The 21,130-nt window shown below is 50.5% G+C and overlaps 2 protein-coding genes and 1 pseudogene across 2 annotated transcripts in view; 1 reads left to right on the top strand and 2 right to left on the bottom strand.

The window, feature by feature from the left end:
* Positions 1-21,130, top strand: part of LOC139603897 (zinc finger protein 436-like) — a 450,855-nt pseudogene that overhangs the window by 129,258 nt on the left and 300,467 nt on the right.
* The window catches only part of LOC139603880 (zinc finger protein 436-like), a 249,248-nt gene that overhangs the window by 149,331 nt on the left and 78,787 nt on the right, over positions 1-21,130 (bottom strand). The window lies entirely within an intron of this gene.
* The window catches only part of LOC139603868 (zinc finger protein 850-like), an 81,780-nt gene continuing 78,101 nt past the window's right edge, over positions 17,452-21,130 (bottom strand). The window contains exon 4 of the mRNA XM_071454873.1: positions 17,452-18,638. Within this exon, the coding sequence (XP_071310974.1) occupies positions 17,992-18,638 (647 nt within the window). The 3' untranslated portion in view covers positions 17,452-17,991. The remainder of the gene's footprint in view (positions 18,639-21,130) is intronic.

Here is a 21,130-nt window from a genome sequence, read left to right as displayed (position 1 = left end):
TATGCAACAGGCTGTTGTTTTTAAGGGTTAATCCTTTGTTAACGGGTGTCCTTTTTCGGGCTCGTGCCGCCCTATAACCCTTTCTCTCTATTGTCTCATATTGTCCTAATTCAAATTGTCCAAATTATTATTACTCTTATTGTACTGCTATTTTTATAACCATTTTATTACGAATGAACTTTTACAATTTCAAAATCAAGTGATTGGCATGTTTCACACTGCACATCTCGCTCCAGAGCTGCTTGTGCTGAACCTTTCCTTGCACAGCCCTGAGGATTCCCCCAGCCCGGGCTCCCAGCAGCTCCAGGCCCGGCCAGGAGGAGCAGCAGGGCCAGGGCTGGCCGGGCGTCCCCCCAGATGTGGCCCCAGCTGGTGGCACAGCCGGACCCTTGGGAGGCTGCCTCAGGCTTTATTGTCCACCAGCATCCCAGGAGGGAGCAGAAAATCCTCCTGCAGACGCTGATTCCGGAGGCTCCCAGCGCTTCCTTGTCTCCGGGAGCTTCTGCCAAGCCCCAGTGAAACCTCGGTGCCACATTGTTCCACAGCCTCACAACGCTCTCCTGGCTCCCGTGAGGTCCCTCTGGGTCCCGCTGCAGCCTTGGCTCCATCAGGGTCTCCTGGCTCCATCAGGCTCTCCTGGCTCCATCAGGGTCTCCTGGCTTCCATCAGGGTCTCCTGGCTCCATCAGGGTCTCCTGGCTCCATCACGCTCTCCTGGCTCCATCAGGGTCTCCTGGCTCCATCAGGGTCTCCTGGCTTCCATCAGGCTCTCCTGGCTCCATCAGGGTCTCCTGGCTCCCATCAGACTCTCCTGGCTCCATCAGGGTCTCCTGGTTTCCATCAGGCTCTCCTGGCTCCATCAGGGTCTCCTGGCTTCCATCAGGGTCTCCTGGCTCCATCAGGCTCTCCTGGCTCCATCACGCTCTCCTGGCTCCATCAGGGTCTCCTGGCTCCATCAGGGTCTCCTGGCTTCCATGAGGCTCTCCTGGTCTCCATCAGGGTCTCCTGGTCTCCATCAGGGTCTCCTGGCTCCATCAGGCTCTCCTGGCTTCCATCAGGGTCTCCTGGCTCCATGAGGCTCTCCTGGCTCCATCAGGGTCTCCTGGCTCCATCAGGCTCTCCTGGTTTCCATCAGGCTCTCCTGGCTCCATCAGGGTCTCCTGGCTCCATCAGGGTCTCCTGGCTTCCATGAGGCTCTCCTGGTCTCCATCAGGCTCTCCTGGCTCCATCAGGGTTTCCTGGCTTCCATGATGCTCCACTCTGTCCCAAGGGGCATCCACGGCTCAGCTTTGGAGCCCTGCAAGATCCAAAGGTTCCCCCCAAAAAACCCCAGCCCAGGGACCCCCAGGATATTTGGGCTGAGCTCCCGCTGCCCAGGCACCTGCATGGAACCCAAGTGACCACTGGGACTCCATGGAATGTCCTGGAACAAACTGTCCCTGGTCAGACAGGGGTGCCATGGAACACAGGTGCCACTGGGACACGGACACTGCCCATGGAACCGAGTGTCCATGGGGACACAGCTGGGCCTGATGGAACACTGGAGAACATTGTCACCCAATGGAATCCATGGAACCAGGTGTCCATGGTGACACTGGAGAACATTGTCACCCCATGGAATCCATGGAACCAGGTGTCCATGGTGACACTGGAGAACACTGTAACCCAATGGAATCTCATGGAACCAGGTGTCCATGGTGACACTGGAGAACATTGTCACCCCATGGAATCCATGGAACCAGGTGTCCATGGTGACACTGGAGAACATTGTCACCCCATGGAATCCATGGAACCAGGTGTCCATGGTGACACTGGAGAACATTGTCACCCCATGGAATCCCATGGAACCAGGTGTCCATGGTGACACTGGAGAACATTGTCACCCCATGGAATCTCATGGAACCAGGTGTCCATGGTGACACTGGAGAACATTGTCACCCAATGGAATCCCATGGAACCAGGTGTCCATGGTGACAGAACCAGGCCCAATGGAACCTACTGGAACACAGGAGAACATTGTTACCTGTTGGAACCCGGGCTGCTGAGAATTTCAGACTTTCTGAGCTGACAGACACTGACCCCCAAGAGAACACTGCATTTGACCTGAGGCTGTGGAGAAGGCTTCCAAAATGGAATGATGGAACTGGGATTATGGGTGTGGAGTTTGAATAGAAGGGTGTAATATCACATGGTGGACAACTTGGAGTTTAAGGTTTTAGAATATAGTAATCTATATAAAGCAAGATGGAGGTTTTAGGGTGGAGGCTGATCCTTTTTCTTTGCCTTCTTCTTCTTCTTCTTCTTCTTCTTCTTCTTCTTCTTCTTCTTCTTCTTCTTCTTCTTCTTCTTCTCCTTCTCCTTCTCCTTCTCCTCCTCCTCCTCCTCCTCAGGTTTGGGTGGTATTGTGTAATTGGATAAAAAAGTCCCGTATGTTGGGCACGGGTGCTTGGTTATTGGGTTAAAAGTAAAAATAATTTAGGTGTCATTTCTTAATTGGACAGTTTATCCTCAAAAGATCTTGCAGAGAGAGAGAGATGGGGCTCCACTTTTACCTTGTTAGCGAAGTGCTGCAGAACTCACAGCTTGTGAGACTGTTCTAGAGACAAGAGCTAATGAACACCTGAGTCCAAACAAGAAATGCTGTCTTGGGATTTCATCCCGACCTTGGCAGAAAAGAAGCAAAAGAATTGACTGTTACCCCATGGAATCTCATGGAACCAGGTGTCCACTGTTTCACGGTGCAGCCTCAGAGAGTGGTGAGACCATTGTGGCACCATGGAATATCCTGAAACCACGGCTCCCATGTAACAAACCTGGGCTTTATGAAACCAAGGACACCGCTTGGATGCAATGGAATCTCATGGAACCAAGGGTCAGCTGTCAACACATCAGCTTCTCAGGAAACCAAGGCAAACACTGTGGCACAGAGAGGGGCCCTCATGGGACCCAGGAGACCATGGTGACACCGTGGTGGGATCTCATGGAACCAAGTGTGAATTGTTACAGGACCCAGGAGACCATGGTGACACCGTGCTGGGATCTCATGGAACCAAGAGCCCAGAGTTTCACGGCTCAGCCTCATGGAGCACTGGAGACCATGGTGTCCTAAAGGGAACACATGGAACAAAGGCTCCTTAGTGACACAGCAGGGCCTCATGGAATGCAAGAGATCATCCTGATGGAATGGGAACTCATGGATTCAAGGGTCCACTCTTTTGCTGCGTGGCCTCATGGAATGCTGGAGACCATTGTGGCACCATGGAAATGAATGGCACAAAGGCCCCACTGTGACCCAGCAGGGCCTCAGGAACCAAGGACACTGCTGTGATACAATGGAATCTCATGGAACCAGGGTCCAGTTGTGACAAAGCTGGGCCTCATGGAACCAAGGACACAGCCGTGATGCAATGGAATCTCTAGGATCCAAGGATCAATTGTCAACACATCAGGTTCCCATGAAACCAAGCAGAACATTGTGACACAGTGGAATCTCATGGGAGCAAGGCTCTGCTTTGATCAAGTGGGGCGTCATGGGACACAGGTGCCACAGGGACATTGTCAGGCCTGGTAGGAACAAGACACCACTGTGTCAGACCAAGGCTTCATGGGACCTAGGAGAGCCCTGTGACACAATGGAACCTGATGGAACCAAGGGCCCATTGTGACACGGCAGGGTCTCATGGAACCCCTGTGCCACTGGGACATTGCCAGGGCTCCTGCAAGCAAGGTTCCACTGTGACAAAGGCAGGCCTTGTGGCACCCAGGAGACCATTGTGGGACAATGGAATCTCATGGAAGCAAGGCCCCATTGTGACAAAGCGCGGCCTCATGGAAGCCCAGTGCCACTGGGACATCTCCAGCCTTGGAGGAAGCAAGTGTCCATTGTGACACAGCACAGCCTCAAATCACAGGAGAGCAGAGGGATGCCATGGAATCTTGGGGAACCAAGTGTCAATTCTAAACACAGCGAGGACTCATGGAACCCAGGAGACCATTGTGATGCTGCACTTTGTCACAACGGGGCCGTGCTTCTATGAGGATCCATGGGCCCACAATGTTCTCCTGGGTTCCAGGAGGCCCCGCTGGGTCACAATGGCCCCTTGCTCCCACGAGCCACAGCACGGTCCCCGTTGCCCCTGGGTTCTGTGAGGCCCTGCTGCGTTCACAACTGACACTTGCTTCCATGAGATTCCATTGCGTCACAGTGGCCCCCATGTTTCCATGAGGTTCTGCTGTGTCACAGTGGACACTGGGTTCCACAAGAGCTGGCAATGTCCCAGTGGCACCTGTGTCCTGTGGGCCCCACTTTGCCAAAGCAGAGCCTTGGCTCCATGAGATTCCAGGCTGTCCCAATGCTCTGCTGAGTTCCACGAGGCTGTGCTGTGTCACAATGGACACTGAGTTCCACCTGCCCTGGCAATATCCAAGTGGCCCCTGGCTTCCATGAGGCCCCGTTGTGTTTGCAGGTGACACTTGGTTCCCCAAGATGTCATTGTCACGCCGCTCTCCTGGGCGCCCTGAGGCCTTGCTGTGTGTGAGAAATGACCGCTACTTTTAAAATTTTAAGGGTGATTCAACCTTGAAAAAAATGATAACAAAGGACTGAAACAGGAGAAATCACAGCACTGGGAGCCCTTCCCCACCCCGTGGCTATCAGCTACTATGTCTAAGCTCAATTAACAACAGAACTAAAAACTATATCTTTAGAACAAAGTTATTTTAACACCACACATATAAAATCCATTTTAATATTTGCAAAAAGCCAATATTATGATATTTATCTCTAAGACGGTGAAGGAGCCCTGGCCCAGGCTCTGGCCCTGGGGGATACGGGGATGCTGCCAGGGGGTCCCTGTCCCCCTGTGCCACCCCCAGGGCCCCGGCCCCCGTCCCCGTGTAAGGCTCTGGGGTCGATCTCGTGGAACATCCTCTGGGGGAGGCTGCGGGGCTGGGGCCGGGGGGACCCGGGGGGACAGGGGACCCCGCTGTGCACGAACAGGGTTGGACTGCTCTGGGGGGAGCTGTGAGGGGGCTGGGGCAGTGTGACCTCCCCAGGGACCTCACACAGCCCCCGTGATGTCACACAGCCTCTGTGATGTCACACCACCCCCGTGATGTCACACAATCACTCTGTTATGTCACACAACCTCCATATGATGTCATTCAGCTGCTATGTGATGTCACACAGCAGATTTGTGATGTCACAGTCACCCTGTGATGTGACAGCCTTCTCTGTGGCATCACACAGCTGCTCCGTGACTCTGGGTCACAACCCACATTGTGATGTCACAGAGCCGCCTTCTGTGATGTCACAGCTAGCTTTGTGATGTCACAACCCCCTCAGTGCTGTCACACAGCCCACTCTGTGCTGTCACACAGCCCCTTGCTGCCATCCCAGCTGCTCTGTGGCTCTGGGACACAGCCCCAGAGGTGCTGCTGTGACACAGCCCCCGCGGGGACATCCCACAGCCCCGGCCAGTGCTGAGCCCCTGGGAGCTCTGTCTGTGCCCTGCTGGTGTCCCTGAGGGGCCCTGGCAGTGCCCCAGCCCTGCTGGGCTGTGCACAGGAGCTGCTCCTGGCCAGAGCTGTCTCTCTGCAGCTCTGCTGCCCTTGCCAGGAGCTGCCTCTGGGCCAGGAGCCCGGCCCAGCTCAGCAGCACAGACACAGCACAAGGACTTTAATCACCCTCTGGGCCTTTGCTGCTCTTTGCATCACACCCAGTCCCTCAGAGTGGGCTCAAAGACTTCTCAAGAGCTCCAAGTCAGATTGAAATACTGAAGTTTCTTGTACTTTAAAGAGATCCCTGTGAGGGACAGGACTGAGAAAGCGTACCCAGGTTCCAGGGAGAGCAGAACACTGGAGGCACTGATGGCAGCTGGGGACAAACAAGGCAAAGGTGTCTCTGGTGCTGAGCAAACCTGGATTTGTTTCAGGAATGTAAAGGGCCAAGGCCTGATCCCCAGGGCCTGGCCAGGCAGATCCTGTCCCTCCCTCCTTGCTCAGGGCTCTTCCCGGGATGGGCCCTGGCATGTGGGGATGGGCAATGCCAAGGGCAGGAGCGTGGGGCGGCCCCTGCCAGGCTGCTGAGCAGGGACAAGGAGGCAATGAGGCCCCAGGCCTGCAAGGGTCACTTGTCCCCTCCTGGCTCAGGCCCAGGGCCAGCAGCCATGGCCAAAGTGCTGCCCAGGTTGGCTCTGTCAGGGCTGTCTTGCAGTTGCTGCCCATCCCTGTGCCCTGTGCAGCCCAGGCTGTCCCACGGGGTCCCTGCCCTGGCCTCTGTCCCTGCAGGCTCTCGGCATCCCCCGGCTGCCCCACCTGGCTGGGCCCTTCCTTTGCTGACAGCTCTGCCTCCTGCCTGCCCCTGCCTGCCCATGCAAACCCTGGGGCTGCTCCAGGCTCCTGCTGGGGACGTGCTGCACCACAGCCCTGCCCTGACAGGGAAATTCCTTTCTCCTGGTGCCACTCTGGGCCTCCCCAGCTGCCCTTGGCGTTAATTCTTTCTCTCTCTGGATGTTTTCCACTATGTCAAAAGGATCCACCAGCCCTGAAATCGCTCTTTAAACACTCTCATGGCTCTGCTCCACTGTCCTCAGGCTCCACCCCACTGAGCACAGAGCTCCTTTGTCCCTATACAGCACTCATGGGCCCAAGGCCTCCAAAACCCCACTCCTTGGACCATCTCTGGGCCCTCTCCAAGGTGTTTCCAAATGAAAACATTCAGCTCAGAGTCTAAAGAAATCACCAGAGGACAGGGCCAGCCTGACCTGTCTGTCCTGGCTACTTTTGTCTGGGAGCAATCCTTGGATATACAGAATTTGGGAGGCCAAATTCTAATTTTGGCCATGGTCCCTGGACAAGAAGGCTGGTTCTTTTCCATAGGAATGCAGGAACAGAGCCCCAGTGTTTCAGGGGCAGATGAGAGGTGACCACCAGAGGCCAAGGCCAGCCAGAGCTGGCAGGTTTTGTTTTGTGAGATACCCTTGCAAATAGGAATTATTTTAGGGAGAGTACCCCTTTTGGCAATGACCATCTGGAAAGTCAGACAGCTCTTTTCCATAGCAAGGAAAGCACAGAGCCCCAGTGCTCCAGGAGCTGATGAGAGGCAGCCCTTGACATGCCAAGATCAGCCAGAGCTATCAGGTGGCCCCTGGGAGGCCAAGCCAGCCAGAGCTGTTCGATGTTCCTTGGGTTCCATGGGGCCCCACAGGGTCCCAATGGTCCCTTGCTTCCATGGGGCCCTGAGGTGTCATAATGCCCCCTTGGTGACACCAGGCCCTGAAGGTTGGAATGGTCTCCATGGTTCCATCAGGCCCCACAGAGCCACAATGGTCTCTGGGTCCATGGAGCCCCTCTGTGTCACAATGATCCCCTTGGTTCCATGGGCTCCAGTGGTGCCACAATGATCCCCTTGGTTCCCTGGGCTCCAGTGGGGCCACCATGATCCCCTTGGTTCCCTGGGCTCCAGTGGTCCCACAATGATCCCCTTGGTTCCCTGGGCTCCAGTGGTGCCACAATGATCCCCTTGGTTCCATGGGCTCCAGTGGGGCCACAATGATCCCCTTGGTTCCATGGGCTCCAGTGGGGCCACAATGATCCCCTTGGTTCCATGAGGTCCCCACAGTGTCCCAGGGATCTCCATGGGAAGGAAAGAACCCAGCCCCGCTGTTGCAGGTGCAGCCACCAGAGGCCCAGGCCAGCCAGCCTTGATGGTACTGTCAGATTTTGCCTGGGAGCAACCCTTGGATATTGAGAATTTCAGAGGTGGAATCCCAATTTCAGACATGGACACTGGAGGAGAAGGATGGTTCTTTTCCATCGGAAGGAAAGCACAGAACACCAGTGGTGTCTCAGGGACAGATGAAAGGTGGCCATCAGAGGCCAAGGCCAGCCAGACCTCTCTGTCCTGGCAGATTTTGTCTGAAAGCAACCCTTGGATACTGGGAATTTGGGAGGTGGAACCCCAATTTCAGCCATTTCTGCATGGATAAGAAGGACGGTTCTTTTCCATAGGAAGGAAAGCACCCAGCCCCAGTGTTTGGGCAGCAGGGGAGAGGCACCCCCAGGAGGCCAAGGGCAGCCAGACCTGTCTGTCCTGGCAGCTTTCACCTGGGAGCAATCCTTGGATGTACGGAGTTTTGGAGGTGGAATCCCAGTTTTGGCCATGGTCAAGATGGGTGGTTTTGCCCATAGGAAAGTAAAGCACAAAGTCCAAGTGTTTAGGAAGAAGATGAGAGGTGGCCACCCTCAGGCCAAGCCAGCCAGCCCTGTCTCTCCTGGCACCTTTTGTCTAGGGGCTTTCCTTGGACATTGGGCATTTTGGAGGTGCAATCTCAGTTTTGGCTGTGGGTGCCTGGACAGGAAGAAGAGTTCTTTTCATAAGGAAGGAAAGCACCCAGCCCCAGTGTTTCAGAGGCAGATGAGGGCCAGCCCTCAGGAAGCCAAGGCCAGCCAGACTTGTCACTCCTGACGGCTTTTGTCTGGGAGCTATCCTTGGGTATAAGGCATTCCAGAGGCAGTTGCCCAGTTTTGGCCATGAGTGCCTGGTTGAGATGGAGGTTTTTTTCCCACAAGAAATAAAAGTGATAGTGGAGCCCTGGAAAATGTTAAAAATAGTCTTTGAAAATATTGGGCTTTGTGTTTTCTCAGGTCACTGCACCTGCCTAAGCAGTATGATAAAAGATATAATTGTTAGATGTAGTGAGTGTTTAGTAATTAAATATAATTATTATATGACCATAAGAAGAATTGTGAGAAACTGTGTTGGAAATTTAAAGGGGGCTATGTTTAGCTGAAATCTGTGTATACAATAGAACAATATAGGTTTAATAATTACATGAAAGTTATGTAATGATAGAGGATAAAACCAGGTTCACCTTGAATGTATGGTCGGAATCAGATTTGGGTGGAAACTACCCCGATTCCCAGAGCTCTTGAATAAAAAGCACCGCATATAATCGCTGATGTGATTATGTGTTTCTGAACGCTAACATTTTGGCGACCCTGGATGGGACCCTGCGGGTGCTGCTGAGCGAGTTTCGCGACTCAACCGCGCTCCAGCCGGCACCGAGGGATTCTCGGGGAGCTCGATCGGCCGCGACCGCTTCTGCCGCTCGCCACGTCCCCGGGAGAAAGGTAAGGTGCTTTTTACTTTGGTTTGGGTGCCTGCCAATGAGACACAGCGAAAGCTACGCTTGGTTGGGCTAAAGGAATTCCTGCTGGTACAAGCCCAGGCGCCGTTCCATAAGACAATCGCGAGAGCGTTGCGGGTTCGGCAATTTGTGGTATATTTGGAATGGAGAAACTTAAAGGGATTTTGGACGGCAACACCTCTATCCCGCAAAGTTCTCCTTTGGGGTGCTTATTAGCACATTGGAAACAGGATAATTTTGGGGAAGAATAACGTAAAGCTAAGTTGATTGATTATTGTAATACATGGTGGCCAGGATATGCCTTGGAGAATGACAACAAACAGCCAAAATACGGGACTCTGCAATATAACACTATTTCGCAGTTAATGTCGTTTTGTAAACAAGAAGGAAAATGGGATGAGGTTCCGTATGTTGATTTGTTTTTCTATTTACGGGCAAAGCCAGAATGGCAGGATGAATGTGGATTAATGATGGTTAAAACATCTGCAAGCAATAAGTGTGGGGTTTGTGAGGAACGCTGTTTAGAACACTTGGCGTTGAAAGAAAGCCTGAGTAGGGAAAATTATACAGATATTGATTTACAGGTAGCTCCAATAGGAACAAGAGAACCTAACCCTATCCCACCTGTTCCATCTGTCCCCATCCCACTGCCTGCTCCTACCCCACCTAGTCCTGAACCTGTCTCGTCTAGTACACCCTTCCCTCTTTATTCTCCTCTCCCATCGTCACCTGATCCCTCTTCCTCGGAAGAGGAGCAAAACCTAACTGTGGCAGGAAGGAGAGAGAGAGAATCAACGATGGGGTAGCCCACAGAACCAGGAGTCGGTCTAACCTTGCCCCAGTTATGGATAGAAAAGACATAGGCAGACAAAAACGGATTGTAATTGCCCCCTTGCGACAAAGTGTAGGAGTGGAAGGGCCAGTATTTATAAAAGTGCCTTTCTCTCCTGCAGAGTTAGTTATTTGAAAACAATCAGCCAGAATTCATAGAGAAAATCCTGATAAAATGGCATGAGTATTAAAAATGGTTATAAAAAACTTAAAATCTTGACTGGGATGACATACAATAATATGTATATTAATATATTATAAATATATATATAATTATATATAGTATATTAATATATCTAATATATTTATATTATATACTTAGATGGATTCTACTGAGAAAGAGATGGTACTTAAGGCAGCCAAAGAAAGGGTAAGAGAGGACATCAGAAACAGACTCCTAACAGGGAATTTAGATGAGAATTTCCCAATTGAGGATCCAAATTGGGACCCTAATTTATTTTTCGATATGGGGAGACTACAGAAATATCAAGAGTGGATCCAAATAGGAGTTCAGAATGCTGTGCCCAAAACTATAAATTGGTCTAAACTATATGAAGTTCAGCAGGAAGAGACAATGTCCAGACTTGAACAACCAGTTTCACCAGGGCAATCAGTGCCAGCAGGTTACCAAGGGGATGGTTTTGGGGGAGTATACCAGCTGACTAGACATAGAGCCAGTAGAACAAGTTAAGGAACCTGTTATAAATATACAATTAGGACATAAAGAGGTCAAATTTCTAATAGATACAGGAGCTACTTAGTTGGTATTGAATGATTTGCAAGGACAAGTTGGGGACAAGGAAACAACAATAGTCGGCGCTACAGGGAAAGAGGAAAAACGGCCATTCTTGCAACCCCTAGATTTGTGTTTTGGGAACAAAGTTGTAACACACGAATTCCTATACGTACCTGAGTGTCCAATTCCGCTTTTAGGGAGAGATTTGCTAGCGAAACTTGATGCGGTAATAACCTTTGAAAATGGAGAGCTTATAATGAAAATATCTGAATCAAAGACGGGACAGATATTAATGATCAAAGAAAAACCTGTTCCCTCTATCCCTAGGGAGGTAGGAGATGCAGTGATTCCCTCTGTATGGGAGACAGATATACCAGGGAAATCTAAATTGGCACAACCAGTGCATGTAGAGTTAAAAGAAGGGGCGAGGCCTCTACAAGTCAAACACTATTCCATAAAACCAGAAGCATGGCAAGGAATAAGTAAAGATTATTGAGAAATTCTTGAAATACCAAATATTAGAAGAATGTGAATCAGAATTGAATACACCAATATTTCCAGTAAAGAAGCCAAATGGTGAATATAGATTAGTGCAGGATTTGAGAGCAATAAATAAAATCACAAAGGACATTTATCCAGTGGTAGCAAATCCTTACACATTGCTAACATCCGTAAAAGAGATATATAAGTAGTTTACTGAAATTGATTTAAAAGATGCCTTTTTCTGCATCCCCCTTGACAAAGAAAGTAGGAAACTGTTTGCCTGTGAGTGGGAAAACCCAGGGAATGGGAGAAAGACCCAGCTCACCTGGACACGATATAAGAACTCGCTGACCCTATTTGGAAACCAACTGGCAAAGGAGCTGGAGATTTGCACCGAGAGTGGGCAAGTACCAAGAACCAATACCTGTTGTTGCAGTATGTTGATGATATACTAACAGCTACAGAAGAAAAGGCAACCTGTATAAAGGTAACCATTGAGATTTTAAATTCCCTGGGAATGGGAGGTTATAAAGTACCCAGAGGAAAGGCACAAATTGCACAACAGACTGTGATCTACCTGGGATGTGAAATTTCACAAGGGCAACGAAAACTAGGCACTAACCGTATCCAAGCTATTTGTGCTATTCCAGAGCCCCAGAATCTACATGAGCTGCGAGTCTTCCTCGGGATGGCAGGATGGTGTCGCCTGTGGATCATGGACTATGGACTGATTGCAAAGCCCCTGTGTGAAGCTCAGAAGATGCAGCCATTCACCTGGGGCAAGCCACAGAAAGAAGCCTTCCTAAAATTAAAGGAAGCACTGACAACTGCTCCAGCATTAGGGTTACCTGATCTGTCTAAAGATTTTCAGCTGTTTGTCCATGAAAGGCTGCGCCTAGCACTAGGAGTCCTGACCCAAGGTCTGGGAAGCTGGAAAAGGCCGCTGGGCTACTTTTCCAAACAACTTGACAGCATAAGTGCCGGGTGGCCTCCATGTCTGCGGGCAGTCGCAGCCACTGTGATGCTGATACAAGAAGCCAGGAAGCTCACGATGGGAAGGCACATAGATGTCAATGTACCACACATGGTAACCACTGTCTTAGAGCAGAAGGGGGGCATTGGCTATCCCCAAGCAGGATGATGAAATTCCAGGTAGTCCTGACTGAGCAGGATGATATCACATTAAAAACAACTAACCTTTTGAATCCAGCTTTGTTCCCAGGTACCACAACTGAGGAAGGCCCATTAGAGCATGACTGTGTGGAGGTAATAGAGTACACCTACTCAGCAAGAGAAGACCTGAAAGACGTCCCACTAGAGCAGCCAGAGTGGGAGCTGTTTACAGATGGGAGCAGCTTCGTGGAAAACGGAACCAGATACGCTGGGTATGCGGTAACAACAGTCAGTACAGCAGTGGAGGCAAAGGCATTACCACCAAATACATCTGCCCAGAAGGCAGAACTGGTTGCTTTAACCAGGGCGCTAGAATTAAGTGAAGGGAAAAAGGTAAATATCTGGACTGACTCAAAATATGCTTTTGGAGTGGTGCATGTACACAGAGCACTGTGGAAAGAAAGGGGACTATTGTCCTTCTCTGGGTATGCACATTAAACATCAGGATGCAGTCCTGCAATTGATAAAGGCAGTACAAAAACCTGAACAAGTGGCAATCATACACTGCAAAGCACAGCAATCAGGAAACTCCAAAATCTGTGAGGGAAATCGAAAGGCAGACTGGGCAGCCCGACAGGTTGCTCGAGAGGTGCAAACAACAATGGCATTGATACCTTTATAGCTTAATGTATCCCAATTCAATTTGCCTCCAGAACCAAAATATTCAGTAGAAGATGAGAGACTGGCACGTTTGCTAAATGCACAAAAGAATTCAGAGGGATGGTATGTGACTGCACAGGACAGATAGTGGTACCCCCTTCATAATGAGAGAAGTTCTACAAATTAAACATAATGAATGTCACTGGGGTGCAGAGGCATTGGTACAATTGCTAAAGCAGAGTTTAATTTCGGTACGGATGTTAACAATGGCAAAATCAGTAATGTCAAAATGTGATATCTGCTTGAAAAACAACCCAGTGGCTAGACAACAAGCACAGCTAGGAAGAATTCGGATAGGAATAGAGCCGGGAGACTATTGGCAGGTAGATTTTGTAGAACTGCCAAGAACTCGAGGATACAAATACCTGTTAGTGGGGGTTGACACATTCTCTGGCTGGCCAGAAGCCCTTCCCTGTCGCACCAACCAAGCAAAGGAAACAGTGAAGTGGTTACTACAGGAGATTATTCCCAGGTTCGGAGTGCCCCTAGGGTATCATCAGATAGGGGGCCCCATTTCATAGCTACAGTAGTAAGAGAGGTAAGTAGATTGCTGGGGATAACTTGGGACCTCCACACACTGTGGAGACCCCAGTCGAGTGGACAGGTAGAGAGGATGAATCAGACACTAGAGAGGCAAATCAGTAAAATATGCCAAGAAGCCAAATTGCAGTGGCCCCAGGCTTTGCCAATAGCACTGTTGAGGATTCGGATAAAGCCTAGGAGTGGGATGTCAGTCAGCCCTTAGGAGATATTGCATGGGAAACCATATGAATCTCCTGAGCCTAACCCTAATGTGCACGTCACAGGAAAGCAGGAAGTGTATAATTATGTTCTGTCTCTCGGGAAAACTTTAGCTCGGCTCCGGAGCATCCTCGTGTGGAATAGACCGCTGACTCTCGAGAACCCAGTTCATAACATACATCCAGGAGACGAGGTGTACATCAAGAACTGGAACGAAGAACCGCTGAAAGAAAAGTGGAGTGGTCCCCACCAGGTACTGCTGACCACCTTTACAGCAGCCAAAGTAGCCGGCGTGGACCCCTGGATTCACTACACCCGAGTGAAGAAAATCCATCCTGGATCACGGACTGTGTAAACTGTGGAACCAACAAGGCTGCAGATAAGATGTGTTTAATCACTTTGAGAATGCTATCAGTAATTGTGCCAATGTTATGGTCATTAATGTCTTTGGGATGTGGAATGCAAAAAGATCAAGTAAACACTCTTCATTCTAGAATGAAGAGAGAGGTACAAGCAGAAACACAGGTGATAAAGGTTTCTAATGAAGTTCAGGCTGAGAATGTAATGATTGGATTAGTCAAAGACTTTGCCAAAATGCAAAACACCTGTAGAATAACTGCCTGTATACCAATACCAAAGGGCAGCAGGAGATCCAGTAAATTGGGGAATCACAACATCAAAACTACCTGAAATACAAAACAACAAAACAATTGCATGCAAACAGGTACCCGAATCGAGGCAAGTAATCAAGGAAACTTGGGAGAAAATAGGAACATGGATGAAACCCATGGGCCAGAAAGACTGTATTCTAAGTGCTGGCACACTAGGAACCCCTATGGGAGAATCAGGAGGCATCACACAATGGCAATGCTATTTGCCACACTATAAAAAGATTACAGAAAATGTTACAGAAACCACTCTGGTATGGAAGTGTGAGGCCAAGGATCAGAAAGATCAGACAGAGCCTTGGGACAGTGTGTGGTCTGTGAGTATCCTTCAAAGATTCCAATGTATGGCAAACACCCCTTGGTGCATTAAGTGGGAAGGCCCCGAGAATGAAACAGATCCAGCAGTAACAAACACTGCCACCAGCAGCAGAACGAGGGCAGACCAAGTAAGTTGGTGGGCATGTAATAAAACTTATGACTGCACTTCTGATGATGCAGAGATAAAGCAGATGCCACCCCTGGCAATAGCCCTACAAACTGGCTGTGCTTGCAGAGGGATCAAACATAAACAAGGCAGAGGGAATTATAAAGCAGTTGTAGGATGTACCAGGAGTACAGTCCGAGGTCCAGGACAATTTGTATGGGCAGCAAGCAATGGCACCTGGACAACACATCTGCCTGTAGATGGGAAAGTAAAGGAAATTACTTTAGGCCTCCCAGCCTCATGTCCAATTTAGAAAAAGTCCCCATTTAACGGAAAACATGAACTTGTGCAGATAAGAGCAAGACGAGAAGTTCTAGACAATGAAAATCCAGATGACACTTGGCAAGAACCCTCTAGTGGAGTGAAATTTGGGTGGGCCCTAGAGTCTTTGCTTGGTCCTATAGCAAACTATCAGAGTAGAAGATGCTGTACAAACTTACAGGTCAGATAGATAGACTGGCAAGAGTCACCCGGGAAGGATTTAAAGAAGTAAACGTACAATTACAAGGCACCACAAAAATGACTTTACAAAATCGATTAGCCTTAGATTTGTTACTCCTGAAAGAGCATGGAGTATGTGGATTTTTAAAGGGACGGGTTGGTCATTGCTGCGTTCACATCCCAAATGTAACTGCAGATGTAGAATATGACATCAATCAGTTGAAACAAAGAGAGCATGAAGCACAAGAAGAGCAAAAGGATTTGACTACGACCTGGCTAGGCAAAATCTTTAAAGGGTTAGGGTGGAATGTGAGTTCATGGATTAAATCTGTCATTGAGACTGTGATAATCTTACTAATTGTATTCTTAGCAATTTGGTTAGTTCACAGCATCTTAAAAGGAGAGATACAGAAGAAAACGTCCTGGAACCAGAAGATAATAAAGGCTCTGACACGAGATCCACGCCCACCATCTTCTGGTTCTCCAGTTCGTGACAGCGTCCACGACGTTTACATCAACCATGGACTTGAAGAACGTCAAGAATAAATTGAGAAATAAAGGACTGTATCAAGTGAAAACATTTACACCTATAGTGAAGTGAAAATGCTTTCAAAGGGGGGAGAATGATAGTGGGGCCCTGGAAAAATGTCAAAAATAGACTCTGAAAATGTTAGGCTTTGTGCTTGCCAGATCATGTGAAATTGCACCTGCGTAAGCAGAACATGATAAATGATATAATTGTTAGATGTGATGATTGTTTAGTAATTAAATATAATTATTGTTTAATCATAAGAAGAATCATGAGGAACTATGTTAGAAGTTTGAGGGGGGCCACAAGGAGCCCATGCTTGGCTGAAATCTATGTATACAATAGAACAATATAAGTTCAATCATTAACATGAAAGTTATATAAGGATAGAATATAAAAACATGTCCATCCCGAACCCATGTCGGAGTCAGATTTGGGCTGGTACCCCTGACACCCAGAGCTCTTCAATAAAAGCACCTGCATATAATCATTCTGGTGATTATGTGTTTCTGAACGCTAATATACCCAGTAAACTGTTAAACCCTTCCCAGTTGCTGTGCATGAGGCTCTATGAATACGCACCAGGCTGATGTAAGGGGAAAGGTATTTCAGGGGATCCCCGAAGGTAACAGGGTGCTCCTGGCTGAGTGCCAAGATGCACCCGGCCGTAATAACCTTTGCTCCATGGTCCTGGTCTCCCATTGTTCTTTATTAAACTTTTTAGATTTTCACAGGAGAGTGAACGCATTTTTCACACTTTTGAATGGTTGAAGTTCTTTAATTTTTCACGGGAGGGAGTTTTGAAGAGCTGCAAGTGGCCAATCTGCCTGCAACAAGCACCATTCCACGGGCTCTTGTCACCTTTCCCGACACGTCTGCTGCAGCTCATGGAGGGTAAAGCCCTGGAGGCTCCTTATGGGCGGTTATGGACGATTGCAGGCAGCGCCTCCATGCCCTGGATCAGCGGTGCCCCCTCCTGGGAACCCCCACGTGTTCCAGTTTCTGTGAAGCTGCCTGTGAAAAACACATTCACTCTCCTGTGAAAATGTAAACAGGTTAATAAAGGACTTTAATAAAAGTTTAATGGGAGACCAGGACCATGGAGCAAAGGTTATTATGGCCGGGTGCATCTTGGCACTCAGCCAGGAGCACCCTATTACCTTCGGGGATCCCCTGGAATACCTTTCCCCTTACATCAGCCTGGTGCATATTCACAGACCCTCATGCACAGCAAACTTTTCCCCCAAACTAGTTTACGTTCCAAGAACTCGATGACTAAAGTACTTCAGATGAAAAATATCTAAAGAAACTAACATGCAATCTAACAGATCTTAGTTAAACAATTCATATTACAAATATACTAAACACAAAACCAAACACCACTACAATTTCTCAGACATTTCAACCAAACAATTAAACTTTAATAACATCCTAAAGTACTCTTGAAAAATTAAAATTATTTTTATAACATTAATTGTGTGCGGGTCGTTTTATTTTGATAATGATTTTTGGATTGTTTGGGTTAGATGATTTAAAAAATGGGATTTTTATAGGAATTGAATCAGCTGAGAAGGTGGCACTCTGCAAACAGAACTGACTGAAAATGAACGGGACAGAATCAGTAACTCTGAAAGTTTTATTTGCTATCAAATACATCCCACACACCCAGGCCCACACAATCCCTATCCCACTGCTCCAAATTGGGATCCCACTTCTCCCAATCCCCTTCGAACCCCATCTCACCCTGGTGGCTGTGGAATGGATTGAGTTTGGCATGGGATTGAGTTTTTTGAGGAGGGAACAAAGAATTTGAGGTAGGATTGAGCCTTTTTGGGTTAAAATTCAGTTATTTTCAGTGGAATTTGAGTGGTTTTGAGGGGACAGATCCATCCCTCTTGGCTTCTGGAGTAGAGAGAGATGGAGAAGAGAAAAAAATTCAGGCCAAACCAAAGGACAAGCAGCCAGGAGTGTTCCCAACATGGATCACAGGGAATGTGAGTGACCAGGGCTGTGCCCAAAGTGCCTCCTCCAGTGGGGGATGGAGCTGCAGCAGCGCACGAAGCTCTTCCCGCACTCGGGGCACTCGCAGGGCTTCCCTTACCGGTGCCTCCGTTGGTGTCGGGTCAAGTGAGAGCTGCTGGAGAAGCTCTTCCCACACTGGGGACACTCGTAGGGCCTCTCCCCTGTGTGGATGCGCCGGTGGGTGATGAGGGTGCAGTTACGCTGGAATCCCTTCCCGCAGTCGGGGCAGCGGAAGGGCCTCTCCTCTGTGTGAATCCGATAGTGCCGGAGGAGATGGGAGCTGGTCATAAACCTCTTCCTGCATTTATCACACTCGTAGGGCCTCTCCCCTGTGTGGATGCGCCGGTGGGTGACGAGGGCGGAGTTACGCTGGAATCCCTTCCCACAGTCGGGGCATTGGAAGGGCCTCTCCTCTGTATGAATCCGATAGTGCTGGAAGAGACTCGAGCTGGTCTGAAACCTCTTCCCGCACTTGGAGAACTCATAGGGCCTCTCCCCAGTGTGGGTCCTCTGGTGGCTGATCAGGTTGGAGCTCTGGCTGAAGCTCTTCCCACACTCCCCACACTCGTAGGGCCGTTCCCCAGTGTGGGTCCTCTGGTGCCTGATCAGCTCGGAGTTCCACCTGAAGCTCTTCCCACACTCCACGCACATGTGGGGCTTCTTCCCATCATGGAGCTGCTCATGGAGCACCAGCTCCGAGCTCTGGCTCCATCTCCGGCCGCCTTCCCGGCCCAGGCTGGCTCTTTCCCCCTCACATCCCCGCCATCTGCGTTTGCAGCCCCTCCTCGTGCGGCATCTCCGGGCCTTTTCCTCCCCGTTGGCTTCCTGCGCCGTGGAGCTGCTCAAAACGGCCTCTGCCACCAGGTTCTGCCGCGGGCATTTGTCCTCCCTGCTCTCCATGCTCAGCTCCTGCTCTGGGCGAGGAAGGACAAGGACAGCATGGGATTTGCCTCCCTGCCACAGGCAAGGGAAACGAGATCTCCCCCAGGGCACACCCGGGAACGCACTGCCCCCTCTTGGCTCTCCCCATTTCGGGATGCCGGGGCTCTTTGGGCTCCCGGGCTCCCTTCTCCCCTCATTCTCTGCTCTGGGCTGCAGCGGCTCCAAGGAGTCCCCCCTGCCCCTCTCCAGGCTCTTGAGGCTCCCGCCAATGGCGGCGCTCCCCCCTCTCTGGCCTCCCCACTTTGGCCTCCTGGGGCACACAGGGCTCTGCTCCTCCAGGCTGCCTCTGCCGGCAGCCGCCACCGCCACCCCCCGATGTCTCCCCGAGGGGCCTTTTCCGCTCACCCTTGGACTTCTTCATTCTCCAAACATCCCCCCAAAAACCCAACCCAGGGACCCCCCGGGATATCCGGGCCGGGCTCCCCATCCCCGCTCACCGGAGCAATGGGGGGGGCGATGATCCCACAGGTGGGGGCTGCGAATTCAGGCAGGGCTCGAGACCGCGTGGCTCCCGCAGCTCAGCCTTGATCCGCCCTTGTCCCTCCTCTTCCTCTTCCTCCTGCTCCTCCTCTGTCCTATCTCCACCTCCCTCTCCTCCTGCCCTCTAACCCCGCCTCCTTCCCTGCTCTTTCTCCTCCCCCTCCTCCTCTTCCATCCCCCCTCCTCCTCCTCCTCTGCGTTATCCCCACCTCCGTCTCCTCTTCCATACCGCCCCTTCCATTCCTTCTCCCCCTCCTCCCCCCTTACCCCGCCTCCTCCTCCCCCTCCATCCCTGCCCTTCCCCCCCTCCTCCTCCTCCCCCAGCAGCAGCCACACCCTCGGTGCCCCGTTCCCGCAGCCCTCGCAGCCCGCGGCAGCAGCGGCCATGGAGCCGGGACAGGTCGGCATGGGCAGCGCGGGGCTCTCGGCTGCTCCCAGCCGCTGCGGGCGGGGGGAACCCGGCCCGGGCCAAAGGAGAGGCAAACTGGGCAAACTGGGGGCAGATCACAAAGCTAAGGATGCAGCAGAAAATGGAGCTGAAAGAGTTTCTTTAATATTAACTCCAAACGAGGAAAAACTGGAAATTCCAAAGTTTAGGGAAGCCGAGAAAAAAGAATTAAACAAGATAGGAAATGAACAAGATAAATCAGAGTAATAGAAACTTCTACATGGAAGACAATTACTTAATAAAATGTGCTTACTAGGAAAAGATTAGAAGACGTGCATCAGAAACCCCACTGGCGTACTCAAGCTTTGTGTGATCATTTTTTAAGGAATTTTGGGTGCACTGGGATTTTTGGTGTAGCAAAGCAAGTCACTGAAAGATGCTTAATTTGCCAAAGGATAAATAAAAAGGTGATGAGAAAAACAACATTAGGAGGTCATGAGTTAGCTCGTCGACCATTTCAAAATATCCAAGCAGAAGTTTAGATTTGTTAGGTTCTGGATTTATTTGGAAAAAAACCATTTAATCTAGAAGAAAGAGAATATGCCATATGTTAGACAGGAGATTTTAGGAGAATAAAAATCTTTGAAGTATCAGAAACACCCGAGGAAAAAACCAAGAAAATAAAAAGGGGAAATGAAAGGGAGGGGAACAAGAGGAAAAGTCAGAAAGAGAGTGGGATCCTCTGCAGCTCTTGCCCCCTCCGTTGGCGGCCGAGGCGCCTGTCCCGGGTCCCGGCTCGCTGCCCGCCTCAGCTCCGCCTGCCCCGGTTTCCATCCCAGGTGCGGGCTCATTGCCCAGGGCAGCTCCACCTGCCCCGGCGCTGGCGGTGAATTTGTGTGCCCTGGCCCCACTGCCCGGCCCGCGGCCGCTCTGCCGGCCATGCTGGGCAAGATGGGGTTGCTCTGTCCTGCCGCGTGGGCCGAGGTCACCGCGCCGACCGCACCGAGGGCGGGTCCCAGCCATCCCATCCCCGGCTGCCCTGCCCGTGCCAGCTGCGCTGGGCAGCGCCGCTGCTGCTGCCGGGGTCTCCCACCTGCCTTTTCTCTGCCGGGAGCTGCCGGATCAGCCGCCAGAAGCCATGTGGGGGCTGCCCACGCTCCGGCTCGGCCTCCACGGGAAGATCCCCCTCTGGCCATTCCGGCAGCAGACCCTGCCCACACTCCGACCGAGCCTCGGCGGGATATCCTCCCCTGACCCCTCCTGCTCTGAGTTACGTCCCCTTGGTAACCACAGCTCCTGCTGTTCAGGGAAAATCCCTCTCTCTACAGGAAGCACCTTATCGAAAAACTAGGAGCTCAGTTAAAAGGCAGCCCTCTCCAAATTCTTTCCCAAAACACGGGAGAA

The sequence above is a fragment of the Agelaius tricolor genome, unplaced genomic scaffold (assembly GCF_023055355.1).
Source record: "Agelaius tricolor isolate 1412-34295 unplaced genomic scaffold, bAgeTri1.0.p SCAF_42, whole genome shotgun sequence".
Classification (NCBI taxonomy): Eukaryota; Metazoa; Chordata; class Aves; order Passeriformes; family Icteridae; genus Agelaius; species Agelaius tricolor.
The sequence above is the reverse complement of the archived record's forward strand: the minus strand, read 5'-3'. Positions and strand labels throughout refer to the sequence as shown.